Consider the following 15,098-nt stretch of genomic DNA (forward strand, 5'->3'; position numbering starts at 1 on the left):
GCCCAGAAGGGCCGGGCCCCGCTTCTTCCCGCGGAGCAGAGGGCGAGGAGTCCGCGGGAGAACCGTCCCGGCGTGGGGGATTCGCCCCGAGGCAATGAAAGGCTCCACTTTTTCCTTGTGTTGGGGGGGGGGAAATTGGAAAAAAAAAAATACAAGCAAGCCCCACTTTTGCCAAAGCTGCCGTCAGCAGTTTTCCACGGCGGCGAGGAAGCAAAGTCCAAATTGGGTTTAAATTTCAGTCGCCGTTGCCCGTTCAATGGTCAGCGGGACCCCCCCCGGGGGCGCGGTGCGGGCCGGGCGCGGTGCGGGCAGAGGTGAACCTGCCGCGGGGCGCGGGGCAGGTGGAGATCGGCCCCGAGACCCCCGGGATGGGGATGGGGCTCCGCCGGGGGCTGCGGGCGGGGGGCGCTGCCAGCAGGATGAACCGGGGCGGAGGAGCAGAGAGGAGAAGTCGGGATGGGAAGGGGACACCCGGGGGTCCCCGCATCGCACCCTGCGCGGGGAGCAGCGCCACAGGACCACGAGGGCTCCGAGCTGCTGCGGCCGCGCCTCGCTGCGCGTCCGCGGAGCGGGAGGGCCCGGGGACGAGGGGGGAACAGGCCGGGGGGCAGAGGAGGGGGCCGGCCGCCACCCCCCCCCCGTCCCGCCTGGTCGCAGCGCAGGCGGCGGGGGCAGGAGCCTTGGAAGGATGGCAGGGCGCTTTTTGAAGATTTGGGGGTAAATATGAAGTGACAAGAGACGGGTCTTTATTGTGAGGGCTCAGCCGCCTGGCGCCAGGGCCCTCTTCAGCCACCGCGGCCCTCAGTTAATCAGCGCAGATCTCCAAACCGGCCTCTCCGAGGGGACACCCACCGCGCCCGCCGCCCCCCCGGGCCCCGGCGCGGCGGGACCGGCCCTAATCCCTCAGCAAACAGCCCCGGAGTGTCCCCCCTCCTCCTTATCTGCCTCCCCCCGCCCGGGTAAACAGCCCCTCCGGCCGGGCACCGCCGCGCTGGCCCCGGCCGCGCACCCGACGCGCCTCGACGGCGGGGTCTGGGGATCTCCTCCGCGGGCGCGGAGCTGCGGGCGGGACCCCCCCCGCTCCCGGTCGGGGCGGCTGCCGGCAGGGTGGGGGGCGACGGCAGGGAGCGACTCACCCGCGCTGGAGGTCGCCGCTCGGGGCCTCGCCGCCGCCCGCAGCTCTCCGCCGGGCCGCGCTTCCGGCGGCCGCCCCGTCGGCGCTGCGCGGCTCTGCGCGGCCGTGCGCGGCTGTGCGCGGCTGGAGCGGCGGGCGGGGCGCGCCCCACCGCGATCCGCTCTCCAGGATCTGTCGTAAGGCGGCCGCCGCCGGGCTCCCCCCGGCCTCTCCCCCCCCTTCCCGGCCCGCCGCCCCCGCGGAGACCGGCGGGGGCCTCTGCCGCCGCCCCCCGCCCCCGTGGCTCCGCTCCCCGCTCCGCCGAGGTGGCTCCGCGCTGGCCCCGCACCGGCGGCGCAGCCGGGGCTGACCCGGTATGCGGAAAGGAGCCGGGGGTGGGATTTCGAGCACTTTTCTCTGTCATTGGTTAATATTTTATTCTGTTGACATGTTTTCTTACTGCCGATGCTTCCGACACCTTCTTCTTCTTTTTTTTTTTCTCTCCCTTTTTTTTTTTTTTTCCCTTCTTCCCTTCCTCCCTCCCTCCGCGCCCCCCGCCCCCCCGCGCCCGGAGCTTGGCCGGAGCTGTCAAAACCCCGCCTATGCAGATCCACAATTGGTCTGAAACGCGTAAAATCAGCAATCAAGGGGGCTTGGCTCATTAGCGGGCGGATCAGAGCAGGAAGGACATGTGAGATAGTCACAGTTTTACAGAGATCAGGACAAGATCTCACCGCTCCCACTCGGCTCCTTTGGCCATGAGCAGCCCGAGCCCCAGCGCCGAGCGCGGAGCGCGGAGCCGGCGCGGCCCCGCCGGGGCGCAGCCCGGGCCCGCGGGGGTGTGAGGGCAGCGCGGCCGCCCCTGCTCCGCCGCGCCCCGCGCAGCCCCGCGCAGCCCGACCCGGCTTTTGTTTCTATTTTAGTGTCGGGAAGGACTTTCCTGGGAGGGCTCGTTCCCTCGCTCGCTCTCCCTCGCTGCAACAACAACAACAAAAAATAAGGACCTACTGTCTCCCCTCCGCAGACCGGGAGTCCCAGGAGCCGGGAACTGCCTCGCTTTTCCTTTTTTTTTTTCCTTCTTATTTTTTAATTTCTTTTTATATTTTTTTTCCTTTTTTTAATCCCGAATCTAGTTCGGCTGATTTTCGCCTCTTTTTTATGCTTTTTTTTTTTTTTTTTGGAGACTGTGTGTGTGTTGTTGATTTTCCTTCCTCTTCCAGAGACTCGAGCGAGTTCGCTGGGCAGGAGAGGGGGAAAAAAAAATAAAACCCAACAAATACACACAGAGAGCATTTTTGTAAAGGGAATCCCTCTTTTTCTCCTGGATTTGTGGATGCACCGATGAGAGATCCAGCCTTCCCAGGGACTGCCATGGCTTACCACCCCTTCCACGCACCCCGGCCGGCTGACTTCCCCATGTCCGCTTTCCTCGCAGCCGCCCAGCCGTCCTTTTTCCCGGCTCTGGCTCTGCCTCCGGCGGCGTTGGCGAAGCCCATGCCGGACCCGGGGCTGGCGGGGGCGGCCGAGGCCGGGCTGCACGTCTCGGCCCTGGGACACCACCACCAAGCCGCCCATCTGCGCTCGCTCAAGAGCCTGGAACCCGAGGAGGAGGTCGAGGACGACCCCAAAGTAACGCTGGAAGCCAAAGAGCTTTGGGACCAGTTTCACAAGCTGGGCACCGAGATGGTGATCACCAAGTCTGGGAGGTAAGAGCCGGCCCCGCGCAGCCCCCCCAGCCCACCCCGCACCTGCGCGGCCGCGCAGCGCCCTCGCCCCTCGCTCCATCCCGCTTCCCATCCGTCCCGTGAATTAACGCGGGGAGTTTCGATCCTTGGAGTTTTTCGGAGGTGTTTCCACCCCGGCTCCTCCGAGTTTTCCCGTCACCGCTCCCCCCGCCTCCCATTACTGCTTTTCCGAGCGCGATCCCAAATTAAATTCGTGCGCGTTAATTGAGCACTCGGAACCCCCCGCTCCCGCTGTTTACGCCGCTTCCCGCCGCTTCCTTCCCTCCTGCCAAACTTTCCCCACGTCCGGGGTCGTCCCCGGCCCTGCCCGTGGCCTCGGGCCCGGGGGAGGCAGCCCGAGGTGCTGAGCGAGCGGGTCGGCGAAGGGCAGAGAAAGAGAGGAAAACAAGAATATATTTTCTCCCCTTATTTCCCGAAATGGAATTTTTGAGCTCTTTCCCTGCCTTCTGCCACGGTGTGGGCAGCACAGCGGGATGAGAAGAGGTGGGACGGGAGGAAGGCTGGGAATCCTCAGCGAGCTGAGCTGAAAGATGGTGGTTTGGGAGCAGCAGCCGGGGCCGGGCGGTGCGGGAGCCTCGGCGGGGCCGGGGCCGGGGCTCGGTGGGGCCGTCGGGGGTCGGCGGCGGGCGGGGGCAGCCCTGTACCGCTCTGGGTCTCTCCGCAGGAGGATGTTCCCCCCGTTCAAGGTGCGGGTGAGCGGCCTGGACAAGAAGGCCAAGTACATTTTGCTGATGGATATAGTGGCGGCCGACGACTGCCGGTACAAATTCCACAACTCCCGCTGGATGGTGGCTGGCAAGGCCGACCCGGAGATGCCCAAGCGCATGTACATCCACCCCGACAGCCCGGCCACGGGGGAGCAGTGGATGGCCAAACCTGTTGCCTTTCACAAGCTCAAGCTCACCAACAACATCTCGGATAAGCACGGCTTTGTAAGTGCGGCTGCGGGGCAGAGCGGAGCCCCCCGGGCAGGGACCCCGGGCAGGCGCGGGGTCTGCCCGGTGCGGGCTCTGTCCGTGATCTCCCCGGGTGAACCGCGGGGTTTCAGAGCCTCCTCCAGCCGTGTCGGGCTGAGCGGCGAGGCCTGGCCAGGCCTTGGGGTGGCCCGGCTGTCCCGCAGCCCCTGGTCCTGCCCGGCAGCGAGGGGCAGCTCCGGTTCTCCGGGGGAAAAAGGAGAGCTGGGCTGCGGGCAGCCTCGGGCTGCCCTTGGCTCCCGCATCCCCGGCCTGTCCTGCTGCTTCTTCCCAGCCTTCGTGGCTCTGTGGGGAGAGGAATTTTGGGAGGTGGATGTGCGGGGCCGAGGCCGTGCGGGGGCTGCAGCCAGGGCAGCCCCGACGGGGCGGTGGCCGGGCAGGGGCTGTGGCTGCCACCCGGAGCGAGCGGAGCCGGGGCCCGCGGCACCTGCGCCGGGCTCCCGCAGGCGGGAGAAGGGCTGGAATCGTTGGCACCATCTGCCTCTGAAAGCCCCTGTTTATATCCCCGTTGATGGTATCTGCATCACCTAAAGGAGGTAAAACAAAACGAAGGAATTAAGCCAGAAAAGCTACCAACCAAAATAAACAAAGAAAGGAAAAGGAAAGAGGGAGAGAGAAAAGAAAGCCAGAGGAGAGTGAGTGAGTGAGTGAGTGCTGGCCATTTGCAGAGACCCGCAGAAGGCAGGGTCAGAAGGCGAGGGGAGCGCGATCCTGCGGGAATGCTCGGAGGGGGAAATCCCAGCTCTCCTTCCTCCGAGCGAGCGTTTCGGGCGATAAAGGGAAAGTTCATCGTGCAGCGCTGCTGATACGGCAATTAGCGGGGAGCCGGGGGCTGCGGGACCCCGCTCGGGTGGGAGCTCAGAGCAGCTCCGCGCCTCCCGAAGAACTTTCTTTCCCCTCTCTTTTTATTTTTTCTCCTCTCTATTTTTTCCACTCTCGATTTTTTTTTTAATTTTCTTTTTCTCTCTCACTTTTATTTTTTTTTTCTCTTAAGGCAGGAAACAGCGTCTTTGTTAAATAATACATTGCGAGGTTATTTATAGCCAGAAAGGTAAATCGATAGAGAAGGAGTCTAAAAAATATCTTCCTTTTTTTTATACTGGTGAAAAACTAGTTTGATTCAGCGCTTTTAACGGTTCGCCTCCTTCAATTAAAGATTTCTGGTGTCTGTCGTTGTCCAAAATCCGGACTGTTAAATCTGCGAGATGAGGGTTTAGCCAGTGCCCATCTGGTCAGAGAGGGATGATTATTTTTTTTTTAAAGGAATGCAGATTTGCACGCCTGAACGAGACTTTTTGCACCATTTTTATGATAAATCCCATCTAGATTATATCAATATAACACCGATCCGACAGTTCATCAGCAGGTGATTATTGCTTGGGTTAAAAAAAAAAGGGGGGGATTTTTTTTATTACCTTCTAAACCGAAATGAAGTGATAATTATTTAGCCATTTGGCTGACGTTATTTGACAATAATTACTCAAGCTTTCGCCGTCCCTCTACGAATTCTGGGCAGTGAATTCTGCATTTCAGTCCGACCACAGCAGGTTGGGGAATTATTTAAAAGCTATCGTGCAGGAAAGCAGGCAGCGAGGGGCAAGGGGTCGGAGCGGCCCCGGGGGCGCGGCTTGGGCTGTTCAGCCGCTTCCAAAAATCCTCAGCCAAATCACGGGGAATTCGGGTTTTACTAAAAAAAAAAAAAAAAACAACAAAACAAACTCAGGAAAAAAAAAAATAAAACGAAAGAGTAGAGAACGGCTTTGAGTGTTGGCGAGGCTCTCAGACACCTGGCTGGAAAAGAGAAAAAAAAGTCTGTTCCTTCTGCAATGTTGCTCCGAGACATAAATTTGCTATGGCTCGTGGTGAAACGCTCCTTTCAGGTCGCAGGAGCTGGCTGGGGCTGGCACCGGCTCCTGCCGCCCCCGACACTCACCCAGAGCCTTTTAACATTATTTTTTTTTTTTTGTGGTGGCGAGGGATAGTAATTTATTTTTAAGGACGGAAATATGAAAAGCGGTGAGAAACGTGTCGAAAAGTCGCCTCGCGTTTGCAGGGTTGTAATAAAACTGGGAGATCCCTTTTGCTGCTTTATTGCCGTGCTTAACACCCGCAAAGATGCTGCTCTGCCTGCGTTCCCTGACCTCCTTCTTTGGGGACAGATCCTGCAATGGCATCAACAAAAAAATTAAGAAATCTCCTTCTCTGGCATCCGCCGGAATTCCTTCCTCACGGTGAATTTGAGTGGTGTGGTTTTTGGGGCTGTTTTCGGGAGAAAAGGGGTTTTCTTTTAGGGAGGGAGCTGGAGGCGTGGGGCTGACGGCAGCCGCGGGCTGTGCTCTCTCTCGCCCATCCCAGACCATCCTGAACTCCATGCACAAGTACCAGCCCAGGTTCCACATCGTCCGGGCCAACGACATCCTCAAGCTGCCCTACAGCACCTTCCGCACGTACGTGTTCCCCGAGACCGACTTCATCGCCGTCACTGCCTACCAGAACGACAAGGTACGGCCGGGCAGCCCTGCCCCTGTCCCTCTCCCTGTCCTGTCCCCACCCCTGTCCCCGTCCCCGTCCCCATCCCTGTTTCCACCCCTGTCCCATCCCTTACCCCATATCAGTGTATTTTTCTGTCTGTGCGTGTTGGCGAGGATATTTCAGGGCAAAAAGCAGCGAGAGTAGAAAGGTTCAACCTCAAGCCCTCAGAATAGGATGCACCCTCATACTGCTTGTGTTATTATCGCTGTTTTTAGTGTTAACATTAGTGCTGTTGTCAGTATTTTTATTATTACTGTTAATAATTCCCTGATGGAGTTTGTTGCGCCTTTCTGGGCCGTGGGAGTCTTTGCTTCAGGCTCAGGCTCTGAAGAGCAGCATCAGGCCTGGGCAGCCTCACCAAGAAGGTGCCCAGGGCTCTGGAGGAGCCAAAAAATAGAGGCAGATAAGCTAATTTTAGTTACTTTCGTGATTTAGCAAGTGTCACTCCGTGAGCAGGCAGAGCCAGGAGAGCACGATGGGGAGCAGAGAGCCTCTGCCGTCCCCTTCCAAGAGTTGTGTGTGTGTCTTAACCCAAAAGCTGACCCCCACCTCCACCCCTGGCTGCTGATGCTAATTGACAGCTCTGTCTGAGGGTCCTGGTGGGCTTGTTTCCCTCGTAAAGTTTATGGCGAAGAGTCACAATCGATTAAAGAGCACTTTGTCTGCTCGGCCGCCGCAAGCTGCGCGGCCCGGCCGCCGGCCGTGGGCCCCGTCGGGCGGGGGATGCTCGGGCCGGGGGATGCTCGGGCCGGGGGTCGCGGCGGGGCCGGGCAGCCGGGCCTTTTCCCGAGCCCCTCTCGGGGCCGTGTTTCAGGGCCATGCATTATTGAGCGCCCTGATGTCGCCGGCCCCAGCAGCCCGTGGCAGGGAGGGATAAGAATAGCTTTTAACCAGCGCCGAGCAGCTCAGTCGCCATCTTCCCTCCGGGGGGCCGTGAAAAATAACTTCCTATCATTAAGACGCTATTAATAATTCAAGGCCAAACCTCAGCATCATTTTTAATAAAGCATGCGGTGTGTTAACGCGGGCTCCGCAGCCTGCGCCGCGCACCCCGCGCTCCCCGACGGCGGCGGGGAGGGGGCGGCCGGGGCTTCACACCGCCCCTTCTCTCCTTCTTCCCCCCCGGCAGATCACGCAGCTGAAAATCGATAACAACCCCTTCGCCAAGGGCTTTCGGGACACGGGCAATGGCCGGCGGGAGAAGAGGTAAGGGGTGCGCCCGTCCCCGCCGGCTCCGCGCCCGCGGGGGCACGGCCGGGGCCCGACGCTGCCTTCTCCCGCAGGAAGCAGCTCTCGCTGCCGTCCCTGCGGATGTACGAGGAGCCCTGCAAGCCCGACCGCGACGGCGGCGAGTCGGACGCCTCCTCCTGCGAGCCCTCGGCCGTGCGCGATGCCCTGCACTCGCCCGTGGGTGCCCTCCCCAGCCCCCTGCGCCTCAAGGGCAGCGGCAGAGGTAAGGCAGGATACGGTCCCCAAATGTCCCCAGACGTTCTGCTCGTGCTGATCTCCTGTGGGCAGCGAGGGAAAACACTGGGGAAAATAAAGGTGGGGATGCGCACAGGGTTCAAAAGGATAAAATCAGAGGAAACGCAAATGGCATTCACAAATTGTAACGTTTTTCTCTCTATGTATTTTCTTTTGAATGTATATTTGATCCTCTATCCACCTGATGTGGATGTAATGCTTCTTGTATTTAAATTATACAAGAAGAAATGGCAAAGCAGCCTCTGTGCTCGCCGCGTTAGCCCGGTGTGCCCTGCCTTCCATGGGAATCTCACCCTCTCCTAAAAAAGAGAGAAAAAAGAGAAAAGAAAAAAAATTAATACGTTTGAAAGAGGAAAAAAATATTCTAACTCCAGGGCTTCAGGCTGGTAAATGAAAATCAACCAGCATCTCCCACGCTGCAGTTGTTGATGCTGGGTTTTGTCTCGCAGCACTATCAATCTGCTCTTTAAACTTTCCACCAACTCCATTCCCTGCAAACCTTCATCAAAACTGCAACCCCCCACCCCGAGCTGCAGGGAGGGTTTATTACACCCCTCTCCACTTTCAAAGGCTTCCCTGAATATTTGCCCCAGCCTGCAGAGCTTCACCTCACCCGCACCAAAAGGCTTTTCTCGTTTAGTGGAGCCGTTCAGGCAGGGGCTCAGCTCCCCTCATCTCGCATCCCCCTGCCTCCTCTGAGGGCTCAATGGGGTTTTTTAAATTAAAGCCCTTTTTAGAGAAGTCTGTACCATACTCCCAGCCTTAAAACTGCCTCTTTAACCTGTCTCAACCTGCACATTTGGAATAAATCCACGGTGCACTGGCAATCAGCTCCATGTAATTAAATAGACGCAGGACCATTTCCTCCAGCATTTGCCCACTGCCCGCTCTCTGCAGCCCGCTTGGACTTTGCAGCTGAGGAGAGCGATGCTGTAACAGGTTCTGCTTCTCCATCAAACATGTTTTCCTGCCTGGCACAGCCACAGGACTTGCTGTTGTTAATCCCCATTCTCCAGAGCGACCATAGCACGAGGGCCCATTTCTGTCCCCAAGATGAGTCTCTCCCATTAATAATGATCGCGGCTTCACTGTCCAACCTCTTCCTGACACCAGGGCTCTTGTGAGTGACCCCTTCCTCGCCTCCCCTGGGTGCTTCTGCTCTGACCCTGTGCCCCTCCATCCCCTTGCAGAGGAGAAGCCAGGGGCTGACAGCGACACGGAGGTGGAGAAGGTGCCCGAGGAGCGGCCGGTGGCAGCAGCCAGCCCCAGTGCGGAGGACGCGACGCCCCGTGGCAGCCCCCGGTGCCCGGAGGAACGGAGCAAGGAGAGGCACAGCCCAGAGAAGGCCAAGGATGGGGCATCCCCCCGGGAGGGTCCTGGCGAGGGCCTGTTCAGCACACGGGGCCTGGAGAAGGACAAGGTGGAGGGAAGGAGGAAAGAGACGGAGCCGGGCAAGAAGGACACGGAGGGCGGCGGGCTGGGCAAGGAGGCCTTCGCCCCGCTGATGGTGCACACGGACAGCCCCCCGCACCTGAGCACCGGGCACCTGCAGAGCCTGGCGCTCTCTGGCCTCCATGGGCAGCAGTTCTTCAGCCCGCTGGGCGCCGGGCAGCCCCTCTTCATCCACCCAGGACAGTTTGCCATGGCGCCCGGCGCCTTCTCTGCCATGGGCATGGGACACTTGCTGGCCTCGGTGACCGGCGGGGGCAGCCTGGAGAACGGAGCCCTCTCGTCCGCCCCGGGCGCAGCAGGGACGGCCACCCCCTTCCCTTTCCACCTCTCCCAGCACATGTTGGCCTCTCAGGTAAGCCCTGTGTCCCTAACCTTATTCCTGCTGTCCAGTTGTGCCCTGGAATCTCCTCTTCATGTTCTCCCAAAGAGCTCCATGAGTGAGCGCAGCACTTTGGGGACGCAGGTCAGGCCTGGCCAGTGTCACCCCCAGTGTGGGGACATTCAGGGTGGCCCCATTGAGAGAAAGGAGCTGCTGGTGCCCCAGCCTCCCCCAGGCCCTCTGCAGCCCACAGGGACAAGGGGTGACACACCCCTGAGATGTTACAGATTTGGCACAGGCAGAACACAGAGGACGTTTTGAAGGCAGCTTCGGGGTTGATTTGAGAAGGAATCTCGATTTTTTTTGCAGCTGCTATGGCTCCTCATAGTCAAGGGCAGAGTCAGGAGCTGTGGCCCTGCCTGACCTGGCTGTCCCCATCCAGCAGCTCCCTGTCTTCCTGTCAGCTCTGAAGGGCTCCCACAGCGCCTGTGCTGATGCTGCCTTTCCCATCTCCTCTGGTGGAATATATAAAGATGTCTTTGAACTCCCCTAATTTATCCATCCTGCTTAACAATGTGTTTTAATGTGGTTAAGGGGCTGTGATGCTGCACAGGCAGCGTGCGGGGAGGGGATGGGGCAGATCTCAGGCAGGGGTTTGTGCTCGGTGCCACCAGCCTGGCTCGGGATGGGGTGGAAGGGGCTGTACTCCCTCTCTTTGTGTGGAACGGGCTGATGCCCCCACACTCTGTTTTTAGGGTGATACTGGGCTGTTCCATCCTTGCCTTGGCTTTTTTTGGGTACACAGCTGCGGAGGGATGGAAGGAGGGGTGATGCAGCAGCACAGCTCTGACAGCTCTTTCTCTCTCTCTCCCCTCAGGGAATCCCGATGCCCACCTTCGGCGGACTCTTCCCCTACCCCTACACCTACATGGCAGCGGCCGCAGCGGCCGCCTCGGCCATGCCGGCCACCAGCGCTGCCGCCGCCGCGGGGCCGCTGTCCCGCAACCCCTTCCTGGGCAGCAGCCGGCCCCGCCTGCGCTTCAGCCCCTACCAGCTGCCGGTGAGCATCCCGCCCAGCACCAACCTGCTGACCACCGGCCTCCCTGCCAGCCTCAACCCCGGCTCCGAGGGCTCCAAGGGCGGCAGCAGCCGGGAGCCCAGCCCGCTGCCCGAGGCGCCCCTGCACAAGGGGGGCGGCCAGCGCCCCGCCGCCTCCCCTAAGGGCTCCCTGAAGGAGTCCCTCAATGAACTGCAGAACATCCAGAGACTGGTGAGCGGGCTGGAGAGCCAGCGGGAGCTGTCACCCGGCAGGGAGTCCCCGAAGTGACCGGCGGGGCGGGCAGCGAGCCCTCCCGGCGGGGCGGAGAAGCACTGGTATTTTGTACAGCACAGTATAAATATTTATTGCGGAGCGAGGGCTGGGAGCGAGCGGGGCTGCCGGAGCGGAGGGACGGAGCCCGGCGGCCGTGCGGAGCCCCCACCCCGGAGCCAGGAGGGAGCAGCTGGAGCGCAGGGCTTGCCCACCCCTCGGGCTGGGGGGCTGGGAGCGGCTCCCCCCGCCCCAGCGAGGCCACGGAGCCCCCAGGACCCCCCAGCCCCTCGCTCCGGGCACTGGGTGAGGAGCTGGTACCGAGACACCTGATGGACGGGGCGGCCCCTGCTTCGGTGGGGGGTGAGAGGGGCCAAACCCTCATCTGTGCAAGGGGAGGGGGAAGGAAAAAATAATTTAAAAAGAAAAAAAAAAAAGAGATAAGAAAAGGAAGATGGAAACCAAACCGCCTCGGCAGCCGCCGCCGAGCAGGGCGGGCACGGCCGGGGGAGCCTCGTGGGTACCTGGGCAGATATTTATGAAATAAATGGTAATTTGTGTAAATAAGCTATAAGGATCCCAGAATATGCAAATTGGTATTAATTTATTCAGAGTTGTACATTGGTGTGTACATAATATTTAGAGTTTAACTCCTCGCATTTAAGTTTTTTTTTGGTTTTTTTTTTCATTTTACATGAACATATATATTGTAAATGAAAACTATTTAGCTCTTTGTGATTGAAGGAGATATCGGTTTCTCTGTGTTTTAAAATATTGTTTATCCCGCCTGTTCTCTAGGACAATCATGTGCCACTGATAAAACAATTTTTGGAGTCATTAAAACTAAGATTTCAATCCTTTAACGGACTTTTGCAAGAAAAAAATAAACTAACGAATCCAAAACGTAACTAAACTATTGTTACAGTGCGGGGTATAGAGAATGCAGGAATAAACCTCAGGTTTTTATTTTTCACTCCAGAACAAAAAAAAAAAAAAGTATAATAAATTTAAATATCACAGGACTGTGCTCTATATTTGTTTTAAAATAAAAAGATACATGATTTGCAACGTGCTGGTTACTCGGGTATCTGTCTGTTCAGTTTTGATGAATTCTCACATCTTTCAATAAAAAAAAAATCTACTCGGAGAAGTCCTGCCGGCTCCCGCCTGTTTCATTCCCGCGGCCGCTCCGCCCCGTCGGGGCCGCCGCTGCTCCGCAGGTGCGCAGCGCTGGGAGCCGCCCTCCCTTCCGCGGGGCGCGGAGCCTCCGTGAGTGACGGGGAAAGACGGAAACGCCCCGGGTTGCGCGGCCGCGGCCCCGCAGAGCGCAGGGCAGGACCCGCGCAGGGCTCTGCCCGTCGGGGTTCGCCGCCTCCCGGGCCCGGCAGGTGCGCGGGGAGGGGGCGCGGAGGCACCGCGGGTGCGGCGGGGCAGCGGCACCGGGATGGACCTTCCGCGGCTGCCAGGCTGTGCCCGGGGCCAGCCGGCGGAGCAGAGCCGGGACCGGCCCGCCGCGGCTGCGGGGACGCTCCGGGACCGGCGGGGACCGGGGAGCGCTGCCCACAGGATGGAGGGAGCGGGGCAGAGCGGCACCGGCGGGCGTGTGGAAAGGGTGACGGGGAAAGGGTGACGGGGACGGGGTGACGGGGAACGGAGGACCCGGGCACGCCGGTGCCGTCCGGGCTGGTGACGGAGCCACCCGGGAGCGCCGGTGCTGTCGGGGATGGGGCCGCCGCGAGCCGTGGGCTTTAAATCCCCCCGTTCGCCCCGGCACCCGGAGCCGCTGGGGCCGTCGCGGGACCTCTGTTTTTTGGGGCCGTCGCGGGACCTCTGTTTTTTGGTTCCCCAGCCGTTCGCGGTGCCCGTGCGGGGTTCGCGGCCCCGGAGGAAGGAGCGGTGCCGTTCCCCAGCCGTTCCCCAGCCGTTCCCCCGCCGTTCCCGGTGCCCATGCGGGGTTCGCGGCCCTCGGCCGGGCGCAGGGCGCCCTCTGCTGGCGCCGCCGCGCGGCCCCGACGGGGCGGGCCCGGGCCCTCCTCGGCCTCCCCGCGCTCCCGGCCCCGCGGGCGGGGAAGGGGCTTTGAACCCCCCCCCAGTGTGTGAGGAGAGGTGTTGGGTGCGTTATGCGGTGGGGGGAGAGGAGATGATGCCGCTGTGGTTATTTCTGCTCGCAGGGGGAGCAGCAGGGTGGGAATGGCTTCCCCAGGAGGAGGGAAGTGTGGTGACTAAAGTTAGGCTTGCAGGATTATATTGGAATAAACAAGACTCAGGATGAGCAGTAATTTAATGGGCTGTGTGTTTAGTGAGGGGGCACAGCCTGTGCCAGTGTGAGGGCTCCTCTGGCCCTTTCCCTCTAATCCATCCAGGCTGGATTTTGGCAAAGGTGGTTGGGAAAATCACAGTGGGGAGATGGTGACAGTGTTGCAGAACATGCTGGGGCAGTTCACTGTGGGTTCCTGCCATCCTGGTAGGTCAGGGATGGCCCTGCCACCCATCCTGGACTGGGGACGAAGCACTGGTGCCAGCGGGACATCACAACCTGCCCATGGAGCACAAAGCTGCTCTTCACTGGGGAGGGCAAAAATGTCCTGTGGGTTCATGACAGTGACCCCGAGGAGCCGTGCCCAAAGGCAGGGAGCAGGGCCTGCCCCCACAGCCAGGCTGTTTCAGCAGGAGCCAAGCTGCTCCCTGGCCTTCCCCAGGCTCTGAGCAGCCCCATTCAAGCAGCTCGATGAGCAGCTCCCGATTAGTCACGCACTGGGCTGGGATTTCTGCTCCTCAGCTGGGAAAAGGCGCTGGGAGGCCCCGCGGGGGCACACCCGGCACAGCACCCATGGCCCTGCTGCTCTGCACCTGGCAAAGCCCGGCTTGGCCGTGCCACTGTGCTCACTGCTGAGTCACAAAAATAAAGTTCTGGGTGTTCTGGTGGTGCCTGGAGCTGCTGTTTTACCACCTAAACGCTGGTGCCGTGTCAGCAGAGCAGCGAGGTCCTCACACACCAAAACCTTCACTGGCTTAGCGGTGAGTTCTGGATTTCTTCAGCTGAACGCACGAGGTGCTTGGCCGGGCACTAAAAATAGCAGAGCTGCCCTGAGGGCTCCGTGGGCCTGGTGGACAAAGCGCGGCTGCCTTGGCTGAGCTGCCGTGCAGCACAATAGCGCTGCTGGAAGGGCTCCATGGGCGGGTGTTTGTAAACAGGAACATGAGCTCATGCCAGAGCATCTCACAGCCCTGCGGAGGGGGAGCACTGCCACGGCTCTTGAACCTGGGCAGCCCAGGGGGGCTCTGCAGGACCCCTCACCCCTCATCTGGGCCACTGTGCTCGTGGGTTACCCCAGGGCCACTGCGCATTTTGGGTCTGGGTGTGGGGCAGAGTAACAGAACCAAAGAACGGTTGGGAGGAATCTTAAAACCCATCTTGTTCCAAGCCCCTGCTGGGGGTAGGGACACTTTCTACTTGTCCAGGTTGTTCCAAGCCCCATCTAACCTGGCCTTGGACACTCCCAGGGATGGAACAGCCACAGCTTCTCTGGGCAAGCTGTGCCAAGGCCTCACCTTTCACAGGGAAGGATTTCCCACCAACATTTAATCTAAATCTCCCCACCTTTAGTTTAAAATCATCTCCCTTGCCCTGTCTGTGTAAAAAGTCACTCTCTATTTTTTATAAGCTCCCCTTAAATACTGAATGTTGCAGAAGGGGTGAGGGCCTGAGAACGATGCCATGGAGCTGGGCATGCCTGGTGCCAGCATCCTGCCCCATGCCAGGAGCTGCTCCCAGCCCAGGACCTGTCGCTGCCACACGCAGGATCCAATCCCGCGCTGGAACTTTTCAACGAGCTCCGGCCGCTCCCGACCGTGCGAGCGCGGGGTGCGGCCGTCGGGGAAAGGGAGCCCCGGACGGACGGAACGGGCGGGTGGGCGGCAGCTCCTTGCGCCGGGCTGGCGCCGCGCTGCCGCCGCGCTGCCTCCGCGCCCGGGACGGAGCGGAGCGGGCCCAGCCCCGGCCCCGGCTCCCGGTGAGGGCCCCGCTCCCCGCGGAGCGCAGGGGCGAGGGGGGCGCGGCCGCGGTCACGGCCCCGGAGCCCCAATTACCCGCGGGGCCGCCGCTCTGTCTGCGGCTCCCGATCGCGGATCAATGGACAAAGGGCAGCGGCGGGGCCCGGCGGGCTCT

The 15,098-nt window shown here is 60.4% G+C and overlaps 1 protein-coding gene across 1 annotated transcript; it reads left to right on the forward strand.

Annotated features, from left to right (window-relative positions):
- Positions 1-2,274: 2,274 nt before the first annotated feature.
- TBX2 (T-box transcription factor 2) lies at positions 2,275-12,041 on the forward strand. Its single transcript, XM_054647062.2, has 7 exons — positions 2,275-2,820; positions 3,524-3,791; positions 6,189-6,335; positions 7,495-7,571; positions 7,649-7,818; positions 9,041-9,654; positions 10,499-12,041. Exons 1-7 carry the CDS (start codon positions 2,456-2,458, stop codon positions 10,946-10,948), a joined length of 2,091 nt encoding a protein of 696 aa, XP_054503037.2. The 5' UTR covers positions 2,275-2,455; the 3' UTR covers positions 10,949-12,041.
- Positions 12,042-15,098: the final 3,057 nt, after the last annotated feature.

The sequence above is a fragment of the Agelaius phoeniceus genome, chromosome 20 (genome assembly GCF_051311805.1).
Source record: "Agelaius phoeniceus isolate bAgePho1 chromosome 20, bAgePho1.hap1, whole genome shotgun sequence".
NCBI lineage: Eukaryota > Metazoa > Chordata > Aves > Passeriformes > Icteridae > Agelaius > Agelaius phoeniceus.

Coding starts and splice junctions, on each gene's coding strand:
- TBX2 (XM_054647062.2), top strand. CDS start 2,456: ATGAGAGATCCAGCCTTCCCAGGGACTGCCATGGCTTACCACCCCTTC. Junction 6,336..7,494: donor CTGCCTACCAGAACGACAAG/GTACGGCCGGGC, acceptor CCCCCCCGGCAG/ATCACGCAGCTGAAAATCGA. Junction 7,572..7,648: donor AATGGCCGGCGGGAGAAGAG/GTAAGGGGTGCG, acceptor CTTCTCCCGCAG/GAAGCAGCTCTCGCTGCCGT.